The 27,795-nt window shown below is 56.7% G+C and overlaps 2 protein-coding genes across 5 annotated transcripts; one reads left to right on the top strand and one right to left on the bottom strand.

The window, feature by feature from the left end:
• Positions 1-4,090: 4,090 nt before the first annotated feature.
• ADGRE5 (adhesion G protein-coupled receptor E5) lies at positions 4,091-18,741 on the top strand. The gene is given in 20 exon segments (NM_001048110.1): positions 4,091-4,138; positions 7,386-7,436; positions 7,645-7,764; positions 8,296-8,451; positions 11,629-11,760; positions 12,343-12,489; positions 12,925-13,071; positions 13,152-13,207; positions 13,331-13,408; positions 14,550-14,727; positions 14,809-14,916; positions 15,131-15,366; positions 15,912-16,088; positions 17,117-17,308; positions 17,495-17,721; positions 17,808-17,874; positions 17,976-18,067; positions 18,151-18,319; positions 18,409-18,507; positions 18,590-18,741. Coding segments are annotated over 20 exon segments (2,496 nt in total). The 5' UTR covers positions 4,091-4,104; the 3' UTR covers positions 18,620-18,741.
• Positions 18,742-19,297: 556 nt separating this feature from the next.
• Positions 19,298-27,595, bottom strand: DDX39A (DExD-box helicase 39A). 4 transcript variants are annotated; one of them, XM_038567051.1, is made up of 13 exons: positions 27,085-27,102; positions 25,921-26,071; positions 25,554-25,643; positions 23,317-23,528; positions 23,055-23,182; positions 22,138-22,230; positions 21,568-21,751; positions 20,746-20,864; positions 20,276-20,407; positions 20,067-20,176; positions 19,821-19,965; positions 19,529-19,676; positions 19,298-19,447 (listed from the first exon to the last, which is right to left on the bottom strand). In XM_038567051.1, the coding sequence occupies exons 3-13, from the start codon at positions 25,556-25,558 to the stop codon at positions 19,431-19,433; spliced, it is 1,293 nt and encodes a 430-aa protein (XP_038422979.1). In that variant the 5' UTR covers positions 25,559-25,643; positions 25,921-26,071; positions 27,085-27,102; the 3' UTR covers positions 19,298-19,430. The 4 variants fall into 4 exon arrangements, with proteins under 4 accessions (XP_038422979.1, XP_038422978.1, XP_038422980.1 ...); XM_038567050.1 differs by lacking the exon at positions 27,085-27,102 and having other exon boundaries at positions 25,921-27,035; XM_038567052.1 differs by lacking the exon at positions 27,085-27,102 and having other exon boundaries at positions 25,554-25,582; positions 25,921-27,035.
• Positions 27,596-27,795: the final 200 nt, after the last annotated feature.

Raw genomic sequence — 27,795 nt, 5'->3', positions numbered from 1 at the left:
AGAAGTTTGCTCAGCAGTGCCAGGGAACTATAAATATGGCCCAGCTCAGCGCTGCCTCCTAACTCCCCAGGCTGGGCTGGGCAGTGTGGGTGGTGGGGGTTAGGAGGATGCCAGCTGGGGTTAGCCAGGGCTCTGCCTCAGGAGCCCCCAGTCAGGTGGATGTGGGAGGGGGGCCCTTGGGGGAATCCAGGTGTCCAGCCTGCAGGAGGAGACAAAGAGCCCATTGTCAGGTCTGTCCTGGGTCGGGGGGTCAGGGTTGGCCCGCGACCTCCCACTTCTTTCCCTGGCTTCCTGGGGCTTCCTGGCTTGGGGACAGCTGTCTGGCCTCACAATAGCTGTGCCGCCCTCCTGGAGCCTGCAGCTGGGCTCATCCGCGTGGGGGCTGGCCCAGCCCCTTCCTCTGCCATTGTCTCCCAGGCAGGGGGCTTCCTGTCACCCCCCTCCACCCAGAGACCCCATCTGACCCCCTACCTCAGCATGGACTTGGATGGGTGCTGGGCAGAAGCAGGTGGCACAAGACGCCTGGAGGTAGGACACTGGGGTCCCCTCGTCTCCCCCCACCCCCTCCCCCACCACTGTAGCTAAGAGAAGGGATGTGTCTAAGAACCACAGTTATTGTTCACTGAGCCTCCGCTCCTAGCTACGCCCCTGCGATTTGTGCTCTCCCTATGGCCCTCACCCGTGCTTGGCGAGGTTCCAGCCATTTCACAGTTGAAACTGAGACCCAGGGGCATCACCTGCCCAAGACCACACGGTCCCAAAGGGGAAGAGATGGGGTTTTCCCAGGACCTCTGATCTGAGGTGGGGGCGCCCTGTGACTGTCCAAGTCACTTCAGTGCTCTGAGTCTGTCAAACGGAAATCACGGCACTTGGCCTTCCAGGGCTGTTGGGAAGATAAGTGAGTTCAATCCCTGTGGGGTGCCAGGTATCTTCCACCAGGTTGATGTGTTCCTGTTGTAGCTACAATGATCAAAATACATAATATAATGCCATACAGTACAATATGAATAGTATTATTATTGTTGTTGTTATTGGTTGAATAATCCTGGCTTAGCCACTTCCTAGCTGAGGAACCTCGAGCCAGTGGCCCAGCCTTCCAGGTGCCCAGTTTCCCATCTGACCCATCCTGTCCCTGCCTCCCTGTTGTGGAAGAGGTCACAAGATTGTCCTGGGGCTGCCAAATAGGTCAGCAGGGCTGGAACTTTAGGGCAGAGGGAAGGAGGAGGGACAATGTGACAGCCCAGCAAGGGCCAGATCAGGAAGCCTGAAGGGGGTTTCCTTCAGTGGTGGGTAGTGACAGGGGCGTGGGGGGTGGGGACTATGAAGCATGGAGCCCTACTGGGTGCATGCAGGCTGTGTGCCAGCACTGCCGAGACACGAATGGACCTCGTCCAGCTCCCTCTGGAGCTGCCAGTCTCCTGGGGGTGGGGGCAGCCCGCAAACAGGGTAAGTAGCTATATTCCATCATGAGGGGTGGCGAGGTGCTAGAGAGAATCAAGAACCGAGAAGATTGGGAGGAGCTGGGGTGCTGAGGATGGGAGGGGATTACATTTAGATTTGACGGGTGGATCAGGAAATTGAACCAAAACATGAAGGGGAGGAGGAAGGGAACCATGAGGTTATCTGGGGTAAGAATGTTCCAGGCAGGGGCAGCAGCTTGTGCAAAAGCCCTGAGGTCAGACTGTGCCTGTGTTTTCCACAAGGAAAACTGCAGCCAAGTGAGCAAGGGGAAGAACAGGAGCAGGTGAGAGCAGGGTGGTGACACAGCAGACCGCACGGGGCCTTCTGTGCTGCGGGGAGGACTTGGGGTCTTACCAGTGAGGTGGGAGCCATGGAGGGCTCTTGAGCAGAGGAGGGGTGCGACCCGACTCAGGCATTCCCACGTGCCCTTGGGCCACTGGGAGGGGAACAGAACACCAAGGCCGGAGATGACAGATCTTTTTTTTTTTTTTTTTTTTCCGGAGATGACAGATCTAAACCAAGGCGGGAGGGCTGAGGAGAAGGAGAGGTGGGAAGAGTTGGGGGTCTATCTGCAGGCAGGGCGCCAGGACTTGCTGACAGGCCGGATTGTGGTGGTGGTGGCGGTGGTAAGGATGTCCTTCTTCGTGCCTTCCCCCTTCTTGCGGCCAGATCTCAAAGCCTTTGCTCCTGTTACCCTGTTCCTCCCCACCCCACTCTGTGAGGCCAGTGAGGAGGCATTTTAATCCAATTCACCAGAAGGGAAAACTGAGTCCCAGGGAGGTCAGATCTGCTCCAAGGGCCCGAGGCACACACCAGGGAGGAGGAAAAGACCAAAGAATAGATGGTCACCAGTCACCGAGGGTGAGGACAGGTGTGAGAACAGCACCCAGGGGTAGCTCCTCCCACCTCCCCCAAGCTGGAACCCCCAAGCCCCAGCTTCTCCAGGTACCAGCTGTCTGACCCGCAGTCCTGTGGGGGAGGGGATATCCAGCCCTGGAGTTTCCAGATTTTTTGGGGGGAAGGGTCAAAAATCCACTCCAGACCTGATCTGGCTCCCTCCCCTCCCAGGCTTCTCCTGGGTCCTCTCCCCCTACCCTCACCAAGCCCCCTGGGTTCCCTGGCACAGTCCTTTCCCATACCCCATCCAGGACAAAGGGATGGTGGGGGGGTGAGGAAGGGAGAGGACAGGAAGGGGTTAATTCCAGGGGTGGAGGTGCGCCATCCATCATCTCCGGGATAATGCTTCTCCGCTTTCAGCCATTTGTGACCTTTTTTTTCCATGACCAACAATCTTCCTCCTCCGGCCTATCATGTACTTACTATTTTCTTTAATTTTCTACACTTTTGCAGCCCCAAAACCATTCATTTAAGAAGGGAGCTTTATATTGACATCCTGGTTGCAAAACCCTCTGGTTGCCCCACGAGTTGGTACATCAAAAAATGAATGATAGCACAAGGAACATAAAACCGGCTATTTGGGTTCCAGCTGGACACTGCCTCGGCTAAACCCCAGGGCCGCCAAGCTGTTCAAGACACATTAGCACCCAGGAGAGACTTTCTTCTGGACGCCAAGCTCTGGCAGGGACTCAAGGACCCGGCTGTGTGCTCACGGGTCTCTGCTTGACCACCTGTTACCTGCGCCTCCGCCTCCCCCTCCAGAAAATGGGAACCATAGCCCCACCTGCCTCATAAGTGTCTTTGCAGAGTGAATGGGTTAAAACAGACACACAGATAATTCTAGAAGAATCAGGCCTGGATCCAATTAAGTGCTTCACAAATAATAGCATTTTAAAAAAATTATTAGATGCTTAAGAGACAAGCCAATCATGTGACTTAGTAGGAAAAGGAAACAATTCTTTTATCACGTCATTCTCTGTTGCTGCCCAGGAGCCCCTGAAAGATGTTTCCCACCGAGGGGACCGCTGGCCCAGAAAGGCCATCTCTGGAAGCATGGTGGCCCTGTGGTCCCACAGTTTCTCTTGGTTCCTGCCCGACTCCCATGAAGGACCCCTTCAAGCTCCCTCAGCCGCCATTTGGACTCCATGCCTCAGTTTCCTCACGTGGAAAACAGGGGTTGGGGGTCTGTTGACTCAGATGCCGGCACTGGAGGCTCAGCGTGCCTAGGCAGTGAGCACAGGGCCATCCCCAACGTGCGAGCTCCCAGCTGTTTGTGACAGGCCCCCCCCAACCTGATCACCCCTGCAAGAAGAGCCGGCGGGGCCCTGGCAAGACTCCCACCCCACCCCTGCCTGCGCGGCTCCACTTTTCCCTGGGGTACAGCCAGCCCGTGCACACGGGCCAGACAGTTGGTCAGTCGCTCAGACGGTGGAACTACAGGCAGAGGAGGACTTGCCAGCAGGTTGCGCGGACGGACGTGTGTGTGTGTGTGTGTGTGTGTGTGTGTGTGTGTGAGCGAGCCTGAGCAACGCCTCTGGGTCTGTGTTTTTACTGCACTTTCCTGTTGGCTTCCAGCTGCCCTGCCAGTTCCGGGGAGGGCCCTGGGCCAGCGGCTGTCCTCCCCCACTTCATAAAGTCCCCGCCAGCCTCGGGACACCGCGCAGCTGCCCAGACACCGCGCAGCTGCCCAGCCTGGGGAGACCGGCCCGCCCTGCCCCTTCTCTGCGTCCCGCGGCAGTTCGGACCATGGGAGGCCCCCGCGGCAGCGTCCTTCTTCAGGGTGAGAATTTGGGCCCCCCCAGAGGGATGAGGGGGGCTGCGGGAAGTGCCCTGCGACTCACTCCCTGCCCCGCGGGGAAATGGAAGGTGTGGCTGGCAGCTCCGGGGAGGCAGCCGCATGGTCAGGCGGGCACATGGAGAGAGGGCCTGGCAGCCCTGGCGCACCCCCTGCCCCGGGGGAAGCACCCAAGGGCTTCTAGGAGCCCCACTCCCACTCAGATCTCTAAGCTCTGTCTAGAGACACTTTGAGGGCTGCCTCTTAAGAGGGTAAACTGAGGCATGCGGGCAGGAGAGGGTGCAAAAAGTGAGTACTGGGACCCTGTGGGCAACTGCTTTGAACACAGGGCAGGGGTGCTGCTGGGGAGCTAGGAGCCAGGATCCCTCCGACGCAGGAGGTTCCTGCCAAGCCAATACGTCCCCCACTATCTCAGGGGTAGCCTCAGAGACCCCCGTATTTGCTCCCCCAGACCCAGCCAGGACTTCCCCGCCATGGGTTTGAACTTGATTCTTTTAACTGTGACTTCCCCGCACCCCCACCCCTCTCTTCCAGCCCCACCCAGTATGTCTCTAACGGTTATCAGGGCAGCTCGTTGCCTGAGCAACCAAGCAACAAAGAGAGTGAAGAAATGACATTTGGGGTGCCCCAACCAGAGCTTCCCTGGGCCACAGGGACGGGGGTTCCCTGTGCTGGTCCAGGCGTGGGTGCAGGGCCTCCCCTAACACCCCCATCCTGGCTTTTCCCCACCTGGAGCAGGGGACAGGAGTCTAAATGGGACACAACTGCTGAGCGGCGGTGTGTCACTGGGGCCAAGTCACGGAGCCCCTGAGCTCACTTTCCACGCCAGTAACATGGGGGGAACCTGGTCGCCACTTTATAGGGTTAAATGTTGAGTGAGTTCTACACAAACTATTCCTGGTTCACAGTAAGAATCAAACAGCACTTTATTTTTTATTTTGATTTGTCTTACTTCCCTCTGGGAAGGACTCGGGTGGGTCTGGGGTCTGGGGTCTGGGCTAGGGGGTCCTCAGCAGGAGGAGCAAGAGGGGGGTGATTGCTCCGCCTGCACCCCGGGGTCCCGAAGCAGGAATCCATGGTCAGGGTTCCACAGGCAATGCAAACCAGATGCGACTGGGAGCAGACGACCAGCAGCTCCTCTCTCAGCTCCTGTTTGGGTGACTTCCAAGGCCCCAGATGGAGAAGGCCTGGCCCAGTGGCCGGGGCGGGGGGGCAGAGAGCCCAGCCCAGCCCCATTGGAGGGGATGAGGCACAAAAGGGCCCCCCTCACAGGTTTGGGGAACTTGAGCTCAATTCTACCTTCCTTAGCACCCCCTTTTTTCACCACATTCTTCCTGGGATTTTTCTGGGCTCCAAGCCTCAGTTTATCCATCTGTAGAATGGACATGACCAGAGCCCCAGCCTCCCAGGGCAGTTCTGAGCAAGACAGTTGCTCTTCGGGGCTTTGGGAGCTGGGGACAAATCAGGGAAGGTCATTTTGTGGTCTGCAAAGAGGAAGTGGGTTCCAGCTGAGGGGGAACTAGCCAAGCCCCAAGGCCAGAGAGGAGGAAGAGAGGAATCCACATATAAAGAAAGGGAAGAGCATTCCAGCCTTAGTTTACCCTGGCTGTGAGAGGGTCTCTGCTCCCCCCACGCCTGAGGGGTATCCAGTTTGGACACAGGGACTGAGTGGTCAGGGTACCCTCAAGTCTGTACCCGTCTCCCCACCCCCACACAGCCTCTCAAGCTGTGCTTCACAATGACGACCCCAGAATTCCTCTGGGAGCCCCCATCCAGGGTCAACAGAGCGTGAGTCATCCCTTCCCCTTGGCCCAGGAAGTGACTCATGCTCTCCTACCCGCCCTCCCGGCCCCCATCCCTTCACCCACCACCTTGCTTTGGGGCTCCCTGGATAACTGGGGACCCCACAGCTTCCCCAGTGTTCCCAGACTGGCAGAGGCTCTCCGCCCCCTGAGCCCCTCCTGCGCCTCCACCTGCTGCGGAGGCACCCTACGCCCTCCCTCCCTGTTTCCATTCACCCCCTCCTCCTTCTAATCGTGTCTCCGTCTCCCTCTCTCGCTCTCAGTTTCTCTATCTCTACATCTCTCTGTCCAATCTCTGCCATCTTGGTCTCTCTCTTTCCAGAAGTTCTCTATTTCTCTGTCCTTCGCTAGCACTGCCTCAACTGCTGCCTCTTTCTCTCCTGCCACCTCTCTGCTCCCCTCTTCCTCTTTCTCCTCTCTCTGTGTCTCAGGAGCCTTCTCCCTCTCTCCTTCTTTTCTCTCCATCACTATCTCCTGGTCTCTCTCACTGGTGAACAAGGAGCTCCCTGTCCCTAGAACCTCTTCTGACGCAGATGATGAGGAGAACCCCCAAACACATGCCTGGGTAGGAGAGTGCCCCGAGTAGCAGGAACAGCAGAGCACCACCCCAACGTGAGCCCACAGCGTCTTCCTGTGTGTGGGGAGCTGGGGCTGAAAGGCCACCACTGGGTCTCAAGCTGGTCGTGGGGCCAACAGATATGGGTGTGGTGGGCGCACATCTATGTCCCCGAGCCAGGGTGCAGGGGGCCAGAGCATCTTAGATGCGGGGGCATCTGAGAGAACACCTTCACCTTCACATAAGAAATGATGATAGTGGGGATCCCTGGGTGGCTCAGCGGTTTAGCGCCTGCCTTTGGCCCAGGGCGGGATCCTGGAGTCCCGGGATCGAGTCCCGCGTCGGGCTCCTGGCATGGAGTCTGCTTCTCCCTCTTCCTGTGTCTCTGCCTCTCTCTCTCTCTCTGTCTTTCATGAGTAAATTAGTAAAATCAGAAAGGAAGGAAGGAAGGAAGGGAGGAAGGAAGGAAGGAAAAAAGAAAGAAAGAAATGATAGTAAACACCTGGACACACCAGGCAATGTTCACGGGCTTAGTTCTCAGATGCCTCTAGGAAGTGAGGCCCATCATCATTCCCATTCGACAGATGGAAAAACTGAGGCACTGGGAAGAGAGGTCACATGACCAAGGTCTGGGATTTGAACCAGGGACATCCGTCTCCGGGAGATGGTGGCAGACACTCCAGCTGTGGTAGTTGGGAGTCCAGGGAGGGCTGCTCGCTCTCTCACTAGCAATGGACAGAGCCCAAGCCTGGGAGGGGTCAGTAGCCCCCTTGCCTCAGATCTGTCACCCTCAGGTCTCCATCAAGTCTCCATCAATGGTTCCCTGCTCTGAGGTGCCCCCTGCCTACACACACCCTCTCTCTCTCTGTTCCAGGGCTGTGTGTCTTGCTGATTCTGTTGGAAGCTGGATCCCAGAAAACCAGTGGTGAGTCTGTTGGGAACAAACAAGTCCACAGCCAGAGTCTGGGGAAGGAGCCCTGGATCCCCATTGCCCAGGCAGCGGGGGAGGCCTGCTGCAGGGGGAAGGTCAGGGCTGCCCCTCCCGGCAACCCCTCCTTTGGAGATGATCCTGCCTCCCCATCCGGGCACCTGGCTCAGACCTCACCTTCTGACTGTGGTCACCATCCCCACAGGCTGTGCACGCTGGTGCCCTCCGAAATCCACATGTGTCAATGCCACCACCTGTCGCTGCTCTCCAGGATTCAATTCTCTGTCCGGGGAGATCTTCTCCAGCCCCCTGGAGAGTTGTGACGGTACAGGGGCTTGGGGTGGTTGAGGGGAGCACGAAGATGGGGGGGTGCATAGCCCAGTGCCCATGGGGGGATGTGAGTGGTGGCTGGAGTCTCAGCCTTTGGCCTTGGGACTGTCACCAAGGGCAGAGAAAAGAGAAAGAAAAAGATATCAAGGTGGAAAATAACAAGGGAATAAACATGGCTTCCTGGAGAGAGAGGAGCTCTGGAGTCTGTGCTTCCCTTTGCCCTGCCACGACTGGGGAGGAAGATGCAGAGCTGCCCCCACCCCCATCTCAACACTCCCTACTGTGCTCAGATCCAGGATGCCAGCCAGAGGGCAGAGAGGAGCAGAGCTGAATGGGTGGGCTTCAGGAATGGCTTGCTCCAACTGCAGCCCAGCCTCTGCAGTCTATCTTAAGGATCTAATCCTTTCCCAAAAGATACTGATTAAGCATCGGGCCCTGAGCAGGGGAGTCAGGTAGGGGAGCGGGATCTCTTCCCTAAAGGAACTCACACCTTTGGGAGGTGACCCTTTGCTCCGTTGTCTTCCAGACATCAATGAGTGTGGACCACCCCCGTTGGTGTCCTGTGGACGGTTAGCAGACTGTCAGAACACAGAGGGGAGCTACCACTGCATGTGCAGCCCGGGATACGCGCTTGCTTCTGGGGCAACGACGTTCATGAATGAGAGTGAGAACACATGTCGAGGTAGGAACCTCCTCATCTCCCCATCCATGAGGTTTGGGGTTACCAGAGCCCTTCCTGAATCACCCCCGGGGTGCAGGGCCCTGGTTACAGGGTACAACACCCACGTCAGAGTCAGGACAGGCACAGACAGGCAGGGGAGTGTGAAGGCCAAGGGTGCAAATCCTGGCTCTGCCACTTGGTCGGTAGCTGTGTGTGTGGCACCAGCCAGGATTCTTATTCAGAAATCACTGTTACTGGGTGAGATGGGATGATATGACGGCGATTTTGTGTTTTCTTAAAAAAAAAAAAAAGTGGGGGGATCTCTATTTTTACAGTTAAAAAGAAAAGTAGCTTTGTCTTTTGTTAACTGTTTGACCTTGGACCAGTTCTTTCACCTCTCTGTGCCTCAGTTTACCCATCTGTAAAAAGGGGGTAACAGTGGTGCTTATTTCATAGAATTGCTGGGAAGATAGACACCAAAGCACAGAATGGTGGCTGTCGGGTTCTGAATTCTACTCCTTACGATCTGATGCACCCTCTCCAGGATGGGCACCCCGCCTGGGGCCATGCCCGGGGAGGGGGTCACTGAGAGCAGCTGCTCCAGTCTATCCCCACTGCAGTCGCATCTCTTGCCGGGGTCTTGCCCAGTGATCCACGTCTCGGGGCCAGGAGAAGCCTGGCTTGTGCGCATCACCAGGCTTTGCCCCCCTTCCCTTCCAGGGAGAAGAGCAGGCAGGGGAAGGGGCTTCCGGTATCCACAGGGGGCAGAGGGCCCAGCAGTGGGTGGGGAGCAGCGAAGCGTTGCCCAGACAGAGGGGGTTAGTGCAGAATAGAGAGAGAGAGAGAGCAAGGGAGGAGAGAAGTGAGCGGTGGACTCAGGCGGGTCCATAGGCCCACCTGCTATGGCGAGGAGAGCCCACAGCCTTGGTCCCCAGCCCCCCCTCCCCCGCATGCAGAAAGGGCTGCAGAGCCTCGCTGGTGGGAGGGAAGGGAGGATCTGCACTATGGTGAGCCCAGAGGGAGGGCCCCATCCACAGCACTGCTGGTTCCTAGGGGCCTCTGGGTGGAGGTTGTGCCCCAGACATGTGGCCTGGCCAGAGGACAGAGCCTTTACATGAAATGGAAAAGGTCCATCATCTCCAGGTGAACGCAGCATGTTTTTGGAATGGAGAGCGGGCTGGGTTTCAACTCCCACTTGCCTCCTGGGCCCCACACCCTTGAGCACCAAGCAACCTGCACAACTGCACATGACGATCATGGGTCCCACTCAGTGTGCCTGGACAGGGGTGGGGGTGGCGTGCCACCCACTGACTATTGTCAGCCGCCAGCACAAGTGGTGGCTGATTTTGGTTACTGAGGGGCTGTATTGTTGTATTAGAACAGGCCAGGGCTGAGAGAAGGGGACTCTGTCAGAAGGCTGGGCAGGGACACGGATGAACAAGAGACGGGAGAGGGACCACTGTGGACCTCAAGCCAGGTGACGGGGAGAGAACAGTCTGCTAGTTTGGCTCAGGGCCTGTCGCCTGAAGACCTCGCTCTGTGACGGTCTCAGCCTTTGCCACAGCTGAGGACACACGCAGCCATGTCATGGCAGTGAGACCTGCTACAGGCGGGGGACCCAGGCCCTTCTGTGCTCCATTTCCCAGAGGCATCAGAGGATGTCCTGGGTACCCACCAGGTGTCCCAAACCTCTCTGAATCCCAAGTCTCAGAGCCCTCCCCTGAGGGTCACTTTCGGATGTTCGGACTGCCCTCCTGCCTCCCCGGGGTCTTATGTGCATGAAACAAGAGGCAGTGGCGTTCAAGATACTTCGCAGGAAGCATGTTCCAGCACAATACCCGTCCTCCTGGCCACCATCAGTAACTGCCTGGATGAGACCCGCCCCCACCGGAGCCCATGTGCACTTGGCCATCCCAGGAGCCCTCCCAGACCCTCAGCCACGATGGACCCAGGAACCCCGTCTGGAGATTTGAGGGCAGGCTCACAGCCCTTGGCCAGCCCCTCGCCTCAAGAGGGCTTCTCCTCGTGCCCTGACCCCTGCTCCTCAGCCACTTGGCCTCCCTCTGTTTCCCTGAACAAGTCTCTATCCCGACCCTCCCCGGCAGCTTTGGTTCAGCCCAGATGACCAGGGCAGCCTGGATATCCGGGACCCAGAGATTGTTGTGTCTGGGGTGGGCCAGGTGACTCCAACCCCTCAACCCCACACACAAATGCTCAGAGAATCAGGAGAACCAGAGTGGACCAGACACCTAGAGATCCATCCAGAACCACTGCCCGGGTCTGACCCTCTCCTGGGGAGGTCAACCCAGGTCCCATGGGACACTGGACCACTCAGAGACAGAAGATGGAGGCTGAGCCTCTTTCAGCTGGACCCAGTGTCTGCATCCCCGGTGGGAGGCCAAGGGCCAAGAAGACAGAAACATCTGCCACTTATCGCCCATCAGCACCAGCTCTTCTCTCCAGCCGCCCAGCACCTGCCCCCCACTGGCCTTGCTCACCACATCCCATCAGTTGAAGCGAGGCCTTCATGGGAATCAGAAGAAGGCATCTTTCCTGCTCCAAGACTGCCTGACTGGACAGGAGTGACGCTGTCCATCCAGCCTGGTGCCCACCATCCGGGCGGCCCTGGCCTGTCTGGCACCATCCTTACTCTCCCCGCACTACCCCAAAGCCTCGTTCTTGAAGGGCCTGGCTCAGGTGTTGGTCTTGTCTATCTCCGTGCAGCTGGAATCTCAGAGTTAGCATGAATGGAAGCATGCTGTCCTGCCGGGACCACCGGGATTCCGAAGGGAACTCGGCCAGTGAGCGGCCACCCTGGGGGACTTAGGTCATCGCTGGGAGCCATGACAGGTCCCGGTCGGGAACGCAGCATTTCCCCTGCACACTGCTCCCAGGAAGGCCCACCCTGGACTTGTCCAAGTCCTCAGGCTGCGACACAGGCGGCCATGAGGTCCCTGCCCCAGTTAGAGCTGCCCAGAGGGGCTGAGGGAGTCAGCGCTGGCAGATGCGGAGGACTTGGACCACTTCTGGCAACATCTGGACAACAGAACATCGGGGCCACCATGCTCGCCCATAGGACGCCTCCGTGTGAATTAGAAAAGGCACCCACGCACTGAGGAGGAGAGAGCAGGGCCTTCCAGATGCTTCTATCCCAGGAAACAGGTGTAGGCATCCATCACCCTCTCCTTCCTCCCACAGATGTGGATGAATGTCAGCTGAAGCCCAGAGTGTGTAAAAGCCGTGGCATCTGCACCAACACCCAGGGCAGCTACACCTGCAAGTGCCTGCCCGGCTTCGAGCTCAACCTGGGCGACCTGAATCTGTGCACAGGTAGAGGCCCTGGAAGACGCTGTGAGGCTGCACTGGAGCTGGGGAGGGGCTGAGGCGGATCCCACAGCCTCAGGAGGAGGGGGAAGACCCTCAGTTTCCAGAAACACCAGGGGTTTGCTCTGCCCAAGGATTCACCTCCCCAGAAGGTTCCACCACAGAGCAGGGAGGCAGCAGGGCCTTCCAGGCCTGGGGTTCCCTTATCGAGGCCCCGGCCTCTGGGCACACCTCCTGGCCTCACCCCTCCTCATCCGTCACACGGGAGCAGAGAAAGGTGTCACTTCCAGTTCCTAGAAAGGGAACTTGGGTGGGCCAGAGTTGGGGCGGGTGGGAGGGAGTAAGCAAGGGTCCTCGGAAAGAGAGTCTGGGCCCCATGACTCAGTCTCCCTCCTGGTTTCACAGCCTGTAAACTGGGGACCATAGGCCCTGCCATGCCCATCTTGCAGGGAGGCCATGGTAAGATGCACTGAGGTTAAAGTTCAAAGTCACCAGGTGGCAGCATGTGCAATAATGGTGAGGTCCTTGGTGCCAGGCAGTGAGAAGGGGTGCAGTGCGTGGAACCTGACACTCTGGCTTTGTCCTCAGATGTGAATGAATGTACCTCGGGGCAGAACCCATGCCACAACTCCACCCACTGCCTCAACAACATCGGTGGCTATGAGTGCCGCTGCCGCCCAGGATGGAAGCCGGTTCCTGGATCCCCCAATGGCCCAAAGAGCACCGTCTGTGAAGGTCCAGAGCTCAGACGCCACATCCTGGAGACCCACACTCAGAACATCTGATCACATATTCAGTGACACCCACACAAACCAAGCAGCATGAACCCTGGGGGTGTCCTGCCCTACCAGGCATTAATTCCTTTGAGGCTGCATGGGAAAAGATCTGGGGTTTCCTGGGGAAGGAGCTGAGGTACCGAGGAGCAGGTTCCTTGGAGACCCCAGGCAGCAGCTAATTACTAACTGGGACAAAGGTATTTCTATATTCACAAATTGCACAGGGATCACATGCTAGGTGTCAGGCTTCCACACACTTCCCATAAGCCCTGCATCACCAGGATGTGGGGTCAGCAGGTGATATCACCTCCCATCAATGGGAGACACTAACACAGGAAACAGGAGCAGGGCATGGAGAGGAAAGGTGTTCTGATTCCCATCTTTGTGCCCCCAGATGTGGACGAGTGCAGCTCCGGTAAGCATACGTGCCATTACTCCACTGTCTGCGTCAACACTGTGGGCTCCTACAAGTGCCGCTGCCGCCGGGGCTGGAAGCCCAAACCTAGATTCCAGGATAAGCAACTGAACACCACCTGCGAAGGTACCTGGTCTCACCTGACCCCAGACTCCACCCATGAAACATGCACAGACACTCTGACACCTAATGAAAATCTGTTTTAGTCCCTGCAGAGATGTCCTTCCCCGCCTGGACCCCACCCCCTGGAATCAAGAGCCAGGTGAGTGGCCCCAGGGGACCAGGAGTGAGGCATCCCTCTGTGCAGCCCACCTGATCCACCCATTTCCCCCAAGCTCCCACATCCACACATGACCCTCTCTGACCTGTCTCATCTCTATTCTAGAAACTCTCCCATTTCTTTGAAAGAGTCCAAGAGCTGCGCAGAGACTTCAAGCCAGCCTTGCCTCAGGAAACCATCCAGGTAAGGGCAAGAGCAGAGGGAACTCCTGGATGGCGTGGGGGTGGCTGAGGGATGATTCCATGTGGGTGGAGAGAGCCTAAGCAGAGGTTACACAGATACAGACATACATACACACCCCAAAAGGTAAGCGCACACACGCACACACACACGCAGGCACATATGGAATGTAATGCCAAAAGAATGGAGCAGTTAGGAATTTTACCTGCATAGCTAAGCCGCAAAGGTTTACATCCTCCTCATCCCATCCACTCTACCTCCACCCACTGCCGCTTTCTGAGGCAAGTGGCTCCCTTTCTCTGGGCCTCAGTCTCACCTGAAAATAGGGCCTGCTCTATACAGTCAGTTTGAAGGTTTTACGTAAACTAATAGAAGTAAAGTTCCAAGAAAGAGCAGGGCTTGGCACACGGTGAGCATTATACCTACGTTTTAGCCTATGCTAAGCTGGGTAGAAACACGTGAGCACCTGTGTCATTTTAAATTTTCTGGTAGCTACATTAAAACATTAAAACAAACATGTAAAAGTATACAAGCAAAGTTAACACGAAGACTGCAAAGACTGCACAAGACTGCACTGCGTTCAACCCAAAAGATTCAAAATATTACCACTGCAACATGGAGCTGTATTTCCGGTGCTGGATAGCCACATGTGGCTAGTGACAGCTGTTCTGGGCAGTGTGGACTAGAACACAGCCTGGCAGGAAGCCCACGCCTGGTACATGTAAAGCACCACTGTTACAGTACATGCACAAAGGCATATTCTTTTTTAAAAAAAAAAAAGATTTTATTTATTTATTCATGAGAGAGAGAGAGGCAGAGACACAGGCAGAGGGAGAAGCAGGCTCTATGCAGGGAGCCCAACGTGGGACTCGACCTCGGGTCTCCAGGATTACGCCCTGGGTCGAAAGCAGCACTAAACCCCTGAGCCACCTGGGCTGCCCAACACAGGCATATTCTAAGTCCTCTCACTTGTCTTCTGGCCACTGCAGTATCTCAATGATTCCCCTATCAACCCAATGTCCCCCCAGGCCACTCCGGTGGTTCTGCAGTGTGCCCCTTGGTGGAGGCAGGCTGGTGAGGTCAGGGTCCTTCGGGCAGCCCTTGTGGCACAGTGACCCACCAAGCTGTCACCCGTCACTCCCAGAAAGTCATCGAGTCAATGGATGAGATGCTAAAAGCCTCCGGAGACCTGGAGGCCATGGACCCGTCTGAAAGGCACCACATGGCCACCCACTTCCTCCTTGGCCTCGAAACAGTCCTGAGGACCCTGGCCAAGGCCATGCCTAGAGCCTCCTTCACCTATCGCTCCCCTTTGGACACAGGTGAGCCCCAGCCCTGCCCTGCCCCAGCCCTGGGCCCCGTCCCACACCCAGAGTCCCCAATCACTGCCTCTGTCTCCTCAGAGCTATCCCTGATGATCCAGGAGCATGGGGATGGAAATGTCACCATGGGTCAGACGCATGCACAGATGCTGCTGAACTGGGCTGTGGCGACAGAACCCAGCAACTCAGGTAACAGTAGGGAGCCCAAGGGGACACCAGTGGGAGAGGGGAGAGGGAGCTGGGATGTGCTAGGGCTGAGGTTCTGAATATGTAACAACTGGAAGCTGAGCTATTGCCAGGGCCCCCAGGCAACCTGGTGGACTGGAGAGCCAATCAGAGGCCTTAGGAGGCAGGATGGGGCATGGGGAGGCAGGAGAAGGTAGCCCACCTGTCTCTCCTCCAGGCCCCACCGTGATGGGCATCCTCTCCATCCGGAACATGCAGAATTTGCTGTCCAACGCCTCCTTGGAGCTGGAACCTGAGAAGAAAGAGCAGCTAAAAAAGATCCACCAAAGTCCTGTCCGTGGTGCCCAGCTTCAGCTCCTCTCGGCCGTCAATGTGGTCTTTCTGAGCAACACAAACACAGAGAAACTTGACTCTCCTGTCACCTTTGCCTTCTCCCACCTGGAGAATCCTCAGGTAGGGAGGAATCAGCTCTACAGCTCATCCCTTAGCCAGGGTCACAGTGGTTCATATATTGCCTTCATTTTCCCACTCTGCTCCTTCCTCAGATGGACCTCAGGGCCTTTGTACTTGCTGTGCCCTCTGGGACACACTTTTCTCCCACATGGCTCAGTCCTTTACCTGGTTTGTCTTCGTTCAAATGGTACCTCCTCTTTTAGGGCTTCCCTGACCTTCTTACCTAAAATTACAATTTATAGTTATGCCCCACCTTCCCCATGCTGTTTCTTTCTTGTTTTAATAGCACTTACTACCTTTTAACACACTACCTAATTTACATATTACGTTATTTCCACCTGTCTCTTCCACTAGCATGCCAACCCCAAAAGGGCAGGGACTTCTGTCTGCCCTGTTCATTGTGTGTCAGACCTGGGGATACATCAAAGTAGGTGCTCAGTAAATACTTGTCAAAGGAAAAGCAGCCCTCCTCAGATTCTACCCAAACCTAGGACCCAAGAGTGGGCTCCAGGTTAACCTCTCCAACCATTCCCACCTGCCCACAGCCAAAGAAACTTGGGACACGGCAGGAGTTGATCTGTGCATTCTGGAAGGGTGACAAGAACAACGGGCACTGGGCCACCATGGGCTGCCAGACCCTGGGCACTAGGAATAACAGCACCACCTGCCAGTGCAACCACCTGAGCAGCTTTGCCATCCTCATGGCCCACTATGATATAGAGGTGAGCAGCACAGGGGCCTCTCAAAAGCCCACAGGAGGCAAGGTTGGCTTAGGTGAGGCAAGCAGCTAGGTTTTTATAAAAGATTATTTATTTATTTATTTATTTATTTATTTATTTATTTATTTATTTATGATAATGAGAGTGAGAGAGCACCAGAGAGCAAGCACAGCTGGGGGATATTGCAGAGGGAGAGGGAGAAGCAGACTTCCTGCTGAGCAGGGTGCCCTACATGGGGTTCAATCCCAGGACCTTGAGATCATGACCTGAGCGAAAGGCAGACACTTAACCGACTAAGCCACCCAGGCGCCCCAGGCAGCTGGTTCTTGATGATATGGCCCAGCTGGCTCTATATGGTCCCACAGCCCAAATGGCCACACCCCCTACCCCCAGCCTCTCCCTGCACCCCCACCCCCAGAGCTGCCCATGGCTCAGCAACTAAACGCAGGCCCTCTGTCCACTTCAAACCAGTTGAATATTGCTAAAAGCTCCTAAGGGAGCACAACTTCCTGTATGTGGCCTCAGAGACCCATAGGCAGGCTGGTCCACGTGTTTAACTGGGAAGTCCCAAGCAGAGTAGGGCAGGCTGTGGTCCAGGCCTTTAAATGTCCAGGAAGGACAAAAAGATGAGTTTTGGTGAGTTGACAATGTGGCCAGGTGTAGGAGGGGGAAAATTTGAGAAGAGGGAGAAGAAGGTCAGAAAAATGGGAACCATCAGTATTAGAAAAGGAGGATGTAGCCTCAAGGCTTCACTGAGGACCTTCTCAGAAGTCTGAGTGTTTAGTGAGGAAGTCCATCAAGAGGAACTGGGGAGCCCTGGTGCATCCATGGTGACTGGGGGTGGGGTGCAGTACTTAGGATGAGACACAGCAGGCTTGCTCAGGTGTTGAGGGCAGGGGATGTGGAGAGAGGTGAGTGGCATGATCAGAGACCTGCAGGACAGGCCCCAGATGGGTCTGGGTGGTAGGGCCCACAAGGAGGGAAGTCTTCGGGGCACTGAGCGAGCCCCGCGCACCCCATCCTGCATCTAGGACCAGAAGCTGTCCCTGATCACCAAGGTGGGGCTGGTGCTGTCACTATTCTGCTTGCTGCTGTGCATTCTCACCTTCCTGCTGGTGCGGCCCATCCAAGGCTCGCGCACCACCGTGCACCTGCACCTCTGCATCTGCCTCTTCGTGGGCTCCACCATCTTCCTGGTGGGCATTGAAAACGAAGGCGACCAGGTGAGGTCCGGGCCAGTGGAGGGTCCCAGCCTCAGCAGAGGGGAGCCCCGCCCATCCCCAGGGCTCGGCGGGCACCACAGGCCCGGGAGGCACTTGGCTCCCCCCCGCACACCCCGCCCACTCCGCCCACTCCCCAGGCCTCGGTCCCGCCCCGCCCTGACGTCGCCCCGCCCCCCCGCCCCGCAGGTGGGGCTGCGCTGCCGCCTGGTGGCCGGACTGCTGCACTACTTTTTCCTGGGCGCCTTCTGCTGGATGAGCCTCGAGGGCCTAGAGCTCTACTTCCTGGTGGTGCGCGTGTTCCGCGGCCAGGGCCTGAGCAAGTGGCAGCTCTGCCTGATAGGCTACGGGGTGCCCCTGGTCATCGTGGCCATCTCCGCGGCCGTCAAAAGCAAGGGCTACGGCTACATCCTCTAGTGAGTGCATGCTAGCAGTTGGGTGGGAGGGCAGGGGACCCCAGTACTGGCCTTGGAGGTGCTGACGGCCCCCTCCCCTCATCCAGTTGTTGGTTGAACAGAGAGGACGGCTTCCTCTGGAGCTTCCTGGGGCCTGTGATTTTCATCGTTCTGGTAAGTGCCCCCCATGCCCACAGCCTGAGGGGCGCAGCCCCATAAGACCTGCGGCAGTTCTGAGCACTTCCCCTAATGCAGATTCTATGCTCCCTGCCCAGTGCAATGCGGTGGTCTTCGTGACTACAGTCTGGAAACTCACGCAGAAGTTTTCTGAGATCAACCCAGACATGAAGAAACTGAAGAAGGCCAGGTGAGAAGAAAGGCCTGAAGGGGGCTGGCAGAGAGGAGGGTGGGGTGGGGCCCCCCCATACTGGAGCCCTGTTCTCCCTGCAGGGTGCTGACCATCACTGCTGTGGCCCAGCTCTTTGTGCTGGGCAGCACCTGGGTCTTTGGCTTGTTCCTCTTCGACCCGGAGAGCTGGGTGCTGTCCTACACCTTCTGCATCCTCAACTCCCTGCAAGGCCTCTTCCTCTTCCTGCTCCACTGCCTGCTCAACAAGAAGGTGGGCTGTAGCCGCTATGGGTAGGGTGCGCTGGGGGGCCCAGCCATGGAGCCTGCCCCTTCCCTAACCTGGCACCCTGGGCCCCACAGGTGAGGGAGGAGTACAGGAGGTGGGCCGGCAGGATCACAGGGAACAAGTACTCGGAGTTCGCCACAGCCACATCCAGCACGAGCCACCATCAGACCCAGGTAAGGGCTGAGCCCGGGGTAGGGAAGCTGCACCAGAGAAGACCCAACCCAGGCTCCATCCTCAGTGCCCCTTTCTCACCAGGCCCACAGGCCCTCCGAGTCCGGGATGTGACCTCACGGGTCTGGCCAGGCCAGCAGCTTCTGTGGCCTCAGCAGCTTTTGCACATGCTGAAGACTGTTCCCTCCTCCCTCACCACTCTGCTCCTGCTGCCCTCCTGCCTTGGCCCCCACATGGATCATAGAATGCAGGGGAGCAGGAGCTACAGTCTGGCACCGAACCCCAGAATGCCCAAGCAGCTGGGGAGTTGGACCTGCCCGGCCTGCGTCTGGCTGCCTCTCTGCTCTGCCACAGCCAGGACCTGTGAGGGGGCAAGAGCTGGCTCAGGGCTGCAGTCCCCTTCCCTGCTACACAGGCGTGGACAGAGTGAAGACTCCTGCACCGGCCCAGCCTCTGCCCTTCACCTGTCTTTGCCATGGAATGAGAGGCCAGGGTGCTGGGGCTCAAGTGATCCCTTAAGCTCAGACTGAGGCCGGGGGTGGGGAAGGGCAGGGCCCCTCCTAGTCCCACTGGCCGCGGTACACGGTACAGAGGCCCACATGCCCCTGGAGGCAGAAGGCTCTCACTGTTTTGAAGGTGGTGGATGTTGTATGTTGTTTTTTTTTATCTGTGTGAACCTTTCAATGTTGACACTTAAAATTAAATATCACACTGATACAGAAGGTGGCTGTGGGGGGATGGCCTGCTACATCCACAAGACGCTGAAAGCTGACACACAGGAAGGAGCCAGGATTCCGTAATAAAACTTTACTCTTACACAAATCTACATCTTTTAAACAGTAAAAAGGAAGGCTCACTGACGCCTAGGAAGAGGGCTGGCAGCAGCACTCAGGGAACAGGGCCGCTCTGGCCATCAGGCACGTGGTTACCGGCTCTGCTCAACTGTAAGACAGAGAGGGAGGCCAGTGAGATGGCGAACAGGGTCCCAGCCCGAGCCCGGCCCCTCGGCTGCCTGACACTTACTATACGTGGAGATGTCAATTTCTTCAGGAAGTTCTGCCACATTCACTTCAAACCGGTCCTGAACGTCATTGAGGATTTTTGCATCATTCTCGTCAGACACGAAAGTAATAGCCAGACCTTTAGTCCCAAAGCGACCTGCACGGGCCACCTGCAGGGGGACAGGAGCAGGGGGTCAGGCCACAGAGACACAGCCTGGGGAATCTGAGAAGCAGGGCCACATCCCCACTCACCCACGGGGACATCTTTAGGGATGGGGACACTAGAGAAGGGACACCTCAGTGGAACCACTCACTCGGTGGAGGTAGGTGTCCGAGTCCTCAGGCATGTCATAGTTGAAGACGATGTTGACTCGCTCAATGTCCATCCCTCGGCCAAACAGATTGGTGGCCACCAGGATCCGCCGCTGGAAGTCTTTGAACTGCTGATAGCGCGACAGACTGGGTGCAGGAGGAAGAAGAGGCGGCCATCAGACATGGGTTCCTGCGTGGACTCCCCATGAGGTGCCGGCCTCGGACCTCTGAGGGCGGCAGGCACTCACCGCTCCTCCTGGGCCATGCCCCTGTGGATGGCAATGGCCGGGAAGTTCTGCTCCACGAGGAGCTGGGCCAGGGCCATGCAGCGTTGCACGGACTTCACAAAGATCACCACCTGCAAGGGAGGGAGGCAGGAAGCGGCGGTCAGGGGTCAGAGCCCCTGTGCACTGACCTCACATGGTCCCAAAGCCCAGGAAGGGCCACACAGTGTCACCTGGTTAAACTCCAACACATCCAACAGGTCGAAGAGCTTGCGGTTCTTCTCACTGTCCTTGAGCTTGACGTAGTACTGCTGCAGTCCATGCAGTGTGAGCTTGGTCTCGTCGTCTACAAACACCTCCATGGGCTGTGCAGGAAGGGGCAAGCGGGGCTTACTCCTTGGCATCCGGCCTGCCCAGAACCTACTAGCGAAGGACTCCATGCTGCGATGCTTCGCAGAGGGCCTGCTGTACCCCAGTAAATGCCTCTCTCCCAACAGCTGATCTAAGCTCTGGTCTGACTCAGGTACAGACCAAGTTCAGCTCCCAGTCTGACAAGATGCAGGAGGGAAGGAAGGCCCCTGGGTCTCCCGGCATTCTCATGCGACGAGAGAAGTGTGGGTGTCCTGAAGCAGCATCAGCTCAGGACCCGAGACTCAGGAAGACCAAAGCTGCTGTACAGAGGCTGCCGTCCCACCCTACTCACATCTTGCATGAACTTCCTGCAGACCGGCCTGATCTCCTTGCTCAGGGTGGCGCTAAACATCATGCACTGCTTCTCATGGGGTGTCAAGCGGAAGATCTCCTGCACGTCCCGCCGCATGTCTGGGGGCAGGGGGCAAGAAACAGGTAGGCATGAGTGCCTAGCAGACCATGACCCCCACCCGAGACCAGCCCCAGCTCCTCCCAACCTGTGCCAGGGAGCTGTTAGCACCATGACGAGGGCAGTGTGAGTCGAGGAATGGAGGGAGGGGCGAGTCCCAGGTGCCTGAAGGGCTGGACTCGGGGTGAGCACAGGCGCGGGGAAGCTGCCATCCACTTACACGCTGCCAGAGCGGAGCAGCCGTGCCAGCGCGCCTCGAGCCACGCTTCAGGGAGGGGAGCCTGAGGCAGAGATAGCCGCTGGGGTGAGAGCTGCAGCCGCCTCCCAGGACACAAGCCCCATCTCCCAACGGCCCTGGCGGGGCTCACTGAGGGCAGGCAGGGGCCTAGAACTAAAGAGGCAGCCAGGCCACCACATTCCAAAGGCTAATATGTACACACGTCCTGACACAGCTCCTTTGGGCCCTGTGGCCCCTCAGCTTGGGCTCACAAGCAGGTCACTCTGCCAATGCTAGAACTTTCCATAAAATCATTTTCAGAAGACCTGTGTGCCAGCTACCCATGTGACCCCTCTCTGGGGCAACCTTCGCCTATCCTGTTGGGGCCCACCTGGCTTTGAAGTCTGGGGGGTAGGGAGACTGTGAGGGTGGGGAGAGTGTGGCTGGATGGGCCTCCAGCAGCTCCCAGACCCAAGGAGGAGACTCACCCAGCTGCTCCAGCATCTTGTCACACTCATCCAGCACGAAGTGCTTCACGTTCTTCAGGTTCAGGCTCCGGTTCCGCACTAGCGCCAGGATCCGGCCTGGTGTCCCCACCACGACATGAGGACAGTTCTTCTTCAATACCTCTTCATCCTTCTTGATAGAAAGGCCCCCAAAGAACACAGACACCTATACGGGTGGAGAGAAAGTTGCTTTTGCCAATCTGAGCACCAGAGGCTCGTACCCACTCCACAATGATGGCCACCTGGCCTGTGGCCCTAGCAGCTGGTGCTCCAGCAGCAACCCCCAAACCCCCAGGCCTAGAGCCTGGGGACCAGAAAGGCCTGAGAGCCTGGCCATGAGTCTGGTAGAAAGCAGTCCCATGGCTGGGACGAGCACAGGCCTTTGGGGGCCATGCATAATTCATCAGGCTTTTAAGGAGCATAAACCACCGCAAACCTCAAAGGCAGCCTCTGCAGCCAAACTTGGTAAACACTGGCTGAGCCAGACCCGAGACAACAAGGCTGCAGAGGACCGTGCATGCAGCACACCCAGCCCAGCCTGAGGGGACTTACCTTGACACTGGGCATGTACTTGGAGAAGCGTTCATACTCTTTGCTGATCTGGAAGGCTAGCTCCCGTGTGTGGCACATGACCAAGACTGTCACCTGCAGGGCAGGTGGAAGAGAGACACTCAAGTCAGCATTCCAAGTCCTGTCTCAGCCAGAGCTCATGCCACTGTTCTTCCTCAGGGGCTCATGCCCACTGGGCCCCTGCCCCTCCAGGGTGCCTGTCGGGCTGCTCCCCACACTTCCAGTCAATGGAAGGTCCAGTCCAGGTGCTCCACCTTCTCCCCACCCCCCACCTGCCATTCACTCCCTATGTCCCTCCAGCTAACGAGGCTTGTCTCATGCTGCCAGGATCCACAGGGAGACCTAGCTGATGAGATAGCCCATACTAACGGCTCCCTGGGAGGCTGTTCTCTGGCTGGCCCCTGACCACCTGAGAAGGAGGCCGCTCCTGCCTTCAGGTCCACGGTGCCAAGTGCTGTGACCACACCATAGCCTCCCACTGCATCTCCCTCTCCCCCAGTCACCCCTAAGGAAACAAGGGCTCTTGCACTCACACACAGCCCACGGATGTGTGCCCCAATGTGACAAAAGTACAACACAGGAATGCACCTTGATTCTCCTCTGACAAAATTCATGCATGAGAAAATAACTGTCAGCGACAACGATAGTAAATTCTCATGCAGTATAATCTCACCCGAGTAAACCTGCACAATCTAGAAAAGCACATGACAAATTAACAGCTATGTCTCTGGAGAATAAAACCATGGGCACTTTTTCAGCTTATCGTTTTGTCACAGCTAAGTACCATACTTAATTTTAAAAGCCCACAAATAACACAGGAACAGGAACTTTTAATGAGGGGAACCATAGCTATTGACGCCTCATACAACCTGGGCCCAACAGGGAGGGGACCCACCCACCTGTCCATTAACTGGCTCAATCTGCTGCAGGGTGGCCAGTACGAAGACCGCAGTCTTGCCCATCCCAGACTTGGCCTGGCACAGGACGTCCATGCCCAGGATGGCTTGGGGAATACACTCGTGCTGGACTGAGGGAGAGAGCACGCGTGAGCAACCAGAAACCAGATGCTCCCTGTGTGTAGGCTCCTCGCCAGGTGGCTGAGGAGACCACAGTGAGGGTGGTCAGAGGTGGTTCTTGGCAGGGAGAAGCAGGAAGGCATACCCTCAGATGGATGCTCAAAGCCACAGTCCACTATGGCCCTCAGGAGCTCCGGCTTCAGCAGAAAGTCCCGGAAGCCAGAGCTGTGGATGGAAACGTAGGAACCCTTGACATCTTTCTTGGGGGGAGCAGGAGTGCTCTCTGGAGGAGCCTGGGGCTCTTCATCTTCCTCATAATCCAGAAGCTCATTTTCCACATCTTGTTCTGCCATGGTGCTGAGAATAGAGGAGGGAGCCAAATGAGAAAACCTACCCATCGAGGGTCACTGAGGGAGAAGACTGCCCAGCACTGCAGTCTGTTAACACAGGCCCAAGAAAGGCAAGGCACTGGAGCCACCTTACAAGCTGGCACAGAAAGGACCCAGATGATGAAGCTGATGGCCATCACTCTCTGATCCCTTTCCCTTATTACCACCCACCCTCAGATTCCTGCAGAATATCCCACCAGCTCCACCTGGACAGCACCTCCCAGCCTCAGCCTGTCATGGTCACACCCTGCCCTCCTGAGCACCACCTCACCTTTCCCTGGCCCCCCGCCCTTCATGCCCACACCCCTTCACCTCAAGGGCCTCCCTCTGCTCTCAGAGCGAAATCCCCACACTTTCCTATGGCTTGCACATCCTCCTTGTTGGCCCTTGCAGCACACCTCCTTCCACACTACCCCTTTCAAACCACCCCCGGCCTTGTCTGGCTGCTCAGACTCACCAAGCCCCTACCCTAAGCTTTTCCAGCACACTGCCACCACCAGGAAAACTCCAATGAACCACCTCAGCCCATTAACCTAAAGGAGTTCCCTCTCCACCACTGCCCAAGGAGTCCACGGGCCTACACAAGGGAGGACCCTAGAGACCAGATGTGGCTGCCAGAAAGCTGGAGAGACTGGAGTCTGTGAGAGAGCAGAGTGTGCCCTGCCCCAGCTCCTCCTGCTATTTGTGGTCTGCACAAGGGAATAATTAAGTACTCTCACGAACAGGCTTCCCATTGGGCCCAAGCCAATAAAAGTAGAGCTGAGATGGTAAAGAGAATACAAAACTTGCTCACCTCCTGGCTTTATTTAATCCAATACATGCACAGCACCTACTGGATGTAAGCTACAAGGGACCCAAAAGTGAGATTATGGTCTTTTGTCCTCCCAACCCCACCCCAGCCTCCAAATCCAGAGCAAGGAAGTGGTGAAGCAGTCCCTCTTCTTCCTGAGCTGGATGTGGAGGGTCCTGGGCCCACTTTTTGGTCCTCCCTCTCTCATTCTCTCTGCGCCTTCATCCAGCCCCAGGGCTTTAATCACATCTGTGTGGAGAGGTCCCAAACTTATGTCTCTGGCCATAAGTTACCCAGATCCCCTCAACAACAGCCTGGTTACCCAGATGCCTCATTTACATCTCCCCTTGGAAGCTGGACTCAAAAGACCCAGAGCAAAACCCTCTGTTTCTTTTTTTTCCTTTATTTATTTATGATAGTCACACAGAGAGAGAGAGAGAGAGAGAGAGAGGCAGAGACACAGGCAGAGGGAGAAGCAGGCTCCATGCACCGGGAGCCCGACGTGGGATTCGATCCCGGGTCTCCAGGATCACGCCCTGGGCCAAAGGCAGGCGCCAAACCCCTGCGCCACCCAGGGGTCCCCCCTCTGTTTCTTCCTGCAGACCTGCTTCTCAAAAAAGGCAATTCCATTCTCTCACTGGCTTTTTCTCTCCTCCAGTCCAGTCAGCCCAACAGGACAATCAGGTCACCTCTCACCCCTGCCACCTCACTGGTCTCAAGCTACCTCTACCGTTCTTTCTTTTTATATATAAATAATCTCTATACCCAACACAGGGCTCCAACTCTGGACCCCAAGATCAAGAGTCATGTGCTCTTCTGAATGAGCCAGCCAGGTGCCCCTTCACCTTTCTTTTAAAATTAGAAGTTTTACTGAGATATTCACAAGCCTACTATTCACTCCTTAAAATGTACATACAGTTCACTGGTTTTCAATATTTTTAGAACGGTCAGAACTATGTGGAATGACCACTGCAGCTGGAGTGCATCACACATTTCGGTCAGGTCAAAAAGACCGGGACCCTTTACCTGTCTTCCCTCCCACCCCCACCCCGTTGGCAACAGCTAACCTACTTTGTTTTCTATGAATCTGCTGGTTTTGGACAGCTCATAAATGGAATCATACAATATGCCACCATTCATACAGCTTCTTTTACTTGGCATGTTTTGACATTCATCTGCTCACTGTGTGGTTTGCATCCGTACCTCATTCCTTGTCAGAGTTGAACATTCCCCTGTACAGGCATACCAGTTTATCCACGGTCAGTTGATGATTTGAGCTCCATCACCCTGTGCCTGGATTATGGGAATAGTCTCCTCATTGGTCTTCCCCTTTTCCATCCCCTTCCATCTTCTCTCCCCAAAGTGTAAAAGTTACATCAGAGAATGTCACCCCTCTGTTCAAAACCCTCCACAAGCTCCCACTGTGCTCAGAACACTCAGGAATCCTCACCATGACCCATCAGACCCTACATGAACCGACCGCCCCTCTACACTCAAACCTCACTTCCTCCATTGCCCTCACTCACTGGCCTTGTTGCTGTGCCTCAAACATGCCTCAGCACCTTTGTACCTGCTGTTTCTGCTGCCCAAAGTGGTCAGGATTCCCCTCACTTCCGTCAGGCCTCTGACTCCAGGACATCTCTTGCCAGCCCCGAGTAGAAAAGCACCCTCTTAAAAGTCAGGCCTGCCAGCCCAGAGCCTAAAGCACTCAACAGCAATAGCTGAATGAATAGAATTAGAATTCAGGTTTCAAGGCAAGGTTAGGGGCTAAAGCAAGCATATATCCTTAACTGATTCTTGAAAAAAGTAATCTGAACAGGGAGGGGTTATTTCTCAGGTAGCAGAGAAAAGAACAGGAGCTAGGAAAGGTCAGCCCCAAAGAAAGTACCAGGCCCTTGTGAGGAATGGAGAGCAAGACTGGCTGGCTGAAGCAGAGGTAGAGGACAAACTTGGGAAAGCTGATCAAGTCGAGGGCATTCACGCTTTATTCCCTAATAGGGAATCACTGATGAGATTATTTTTCACTGATGAGATTTTTTGAGTTGCGTGACTCAATTGCCCCAAGCAATTTACTCCAAGAGTAGAAAGATGAGTGCGGGCGAGAACAGCAACAGGGAAAACCAGTCACTAAGAATTAACCACAGTGGGGGTGTTATGAGGGAAGAATAAGGTGGATCATTCAACAGGGCAGGGCCACCTCTGGGGTAATCCCTGGGCAGAGAAAGCCTAGTCACCTACTCTGTTAAACCCGGGTGCCCCAAGAGGTGATGGTGCATTTTAGAGAAAAATACAGGTCAAAAGAAGGCGTTTTGTTATTTAGGGGGGCGATATTAAGGGGCGGCCCGAGTTTGACGAACAAGATTTTCTTGGAAGTGGCTACACAAAAATCTAAAGCTCAAAACAAATTGGAGGAGGAGAGGACGGTGGGGGTTAGTCCCACCCAGCGGGGGTGGCTGCGACGGCTGAGGCCCCCGGAGCAGACCAACTGGAAGGCTGACGCCCGAGAAGTGTCAATCCAGACACGCCCACGGGTACCCATTCCCTCTCAAAGTGCCTCCAGGGAAGACTTCCACCTCGGAGTCGGCCTCTGAGACATCTTTTCTGCTCTAAATCTCTGGAACCCCGAATTCCCTAAACACAGAGCAAGAACACAACAGAGTCCCCTGTCGTGGCTACAAGCTCGGGTTCCTCCCACCGCAACCCCAGGCCCTGGCGTCACCCCCCACACACACACCCACACCCCGAATCCCTCCCCAAACGGCCTAGGCAGTCTCCTCGAGCAGAGAGGATTCCTCGCCAAGTCGGGGTCGACCCGCGGGCCGCCATGACAGCCCCACTCCCGGAAGCGGGATGACTCCCCGCGCGCCAACAGCCACCGGCGCCCCCCCCCCGGGCCGCGCATGCGCCGTGGCGTTCAACGGCTGCTGCCGCGCGCGGCTGACGCCCAAACCGCTCCGCCCCCCCACCACTCGTCTCGCGCCCCCTCCTCTTCCTCTTCCCCTCAACCCCCGGCGTCTCCCCTCGCCCGCTCGCCCGCAGGTCCGAAGTCTCCGCACCGCGCCCCCGCGCCCCAGACCCACCGCTCACCTGCTTCCCCGTTCGCCTCCGCGTGCTGCTGCGAGGAAAGCCGTCCGACTCTGGTTACCGGCCGCGCGCCCCGACACGAGTTGCAGCGCTTCCTGCCTCCTACGTCGGACTGCGGGTCTGCTCACTGGACGGCTGGCTTTTCACTCAAGAGAGGCGGAAGCGGTGATTGGGTCCTGCAGGAGGCGTCTGGAGGCTATTGGTGAAAGCAGCAAACGGGGCGTGCCCCATGCCTCGGATTCATTGGTCAATCTAAAAGTAGGCGCCCTGGGCTGAGGCCGACGTGAGCCCGTGCGCTGCCACGCGATTGGCGGTTTGCCCTTGGTGGGCGTCGCCATGTTTAGTACTGGCAGCCGAAGCC

The sequence above is a fragment of the Canis lupus genome, chromosome 20 (genome assembly GCF_011100685.1).
Source record: "Canis lupus familiaris isolate Mischka breed German Shepherd chromosome 20, alternate assembly UU_Cfam_GSD_1.0, whole genome shotgun sequence".
NCBI classification, from domain to species: Eukaryota; Metazoa; Chordata; class Mammalia; order Carnivora; family Canidae; genus Canis; species Canis lupus.
The sequence above is the reverse complement of the archived record's forward strand: the minus strand, read 5'-3'. Positions and strand labels throughout refer to the sequence as shown.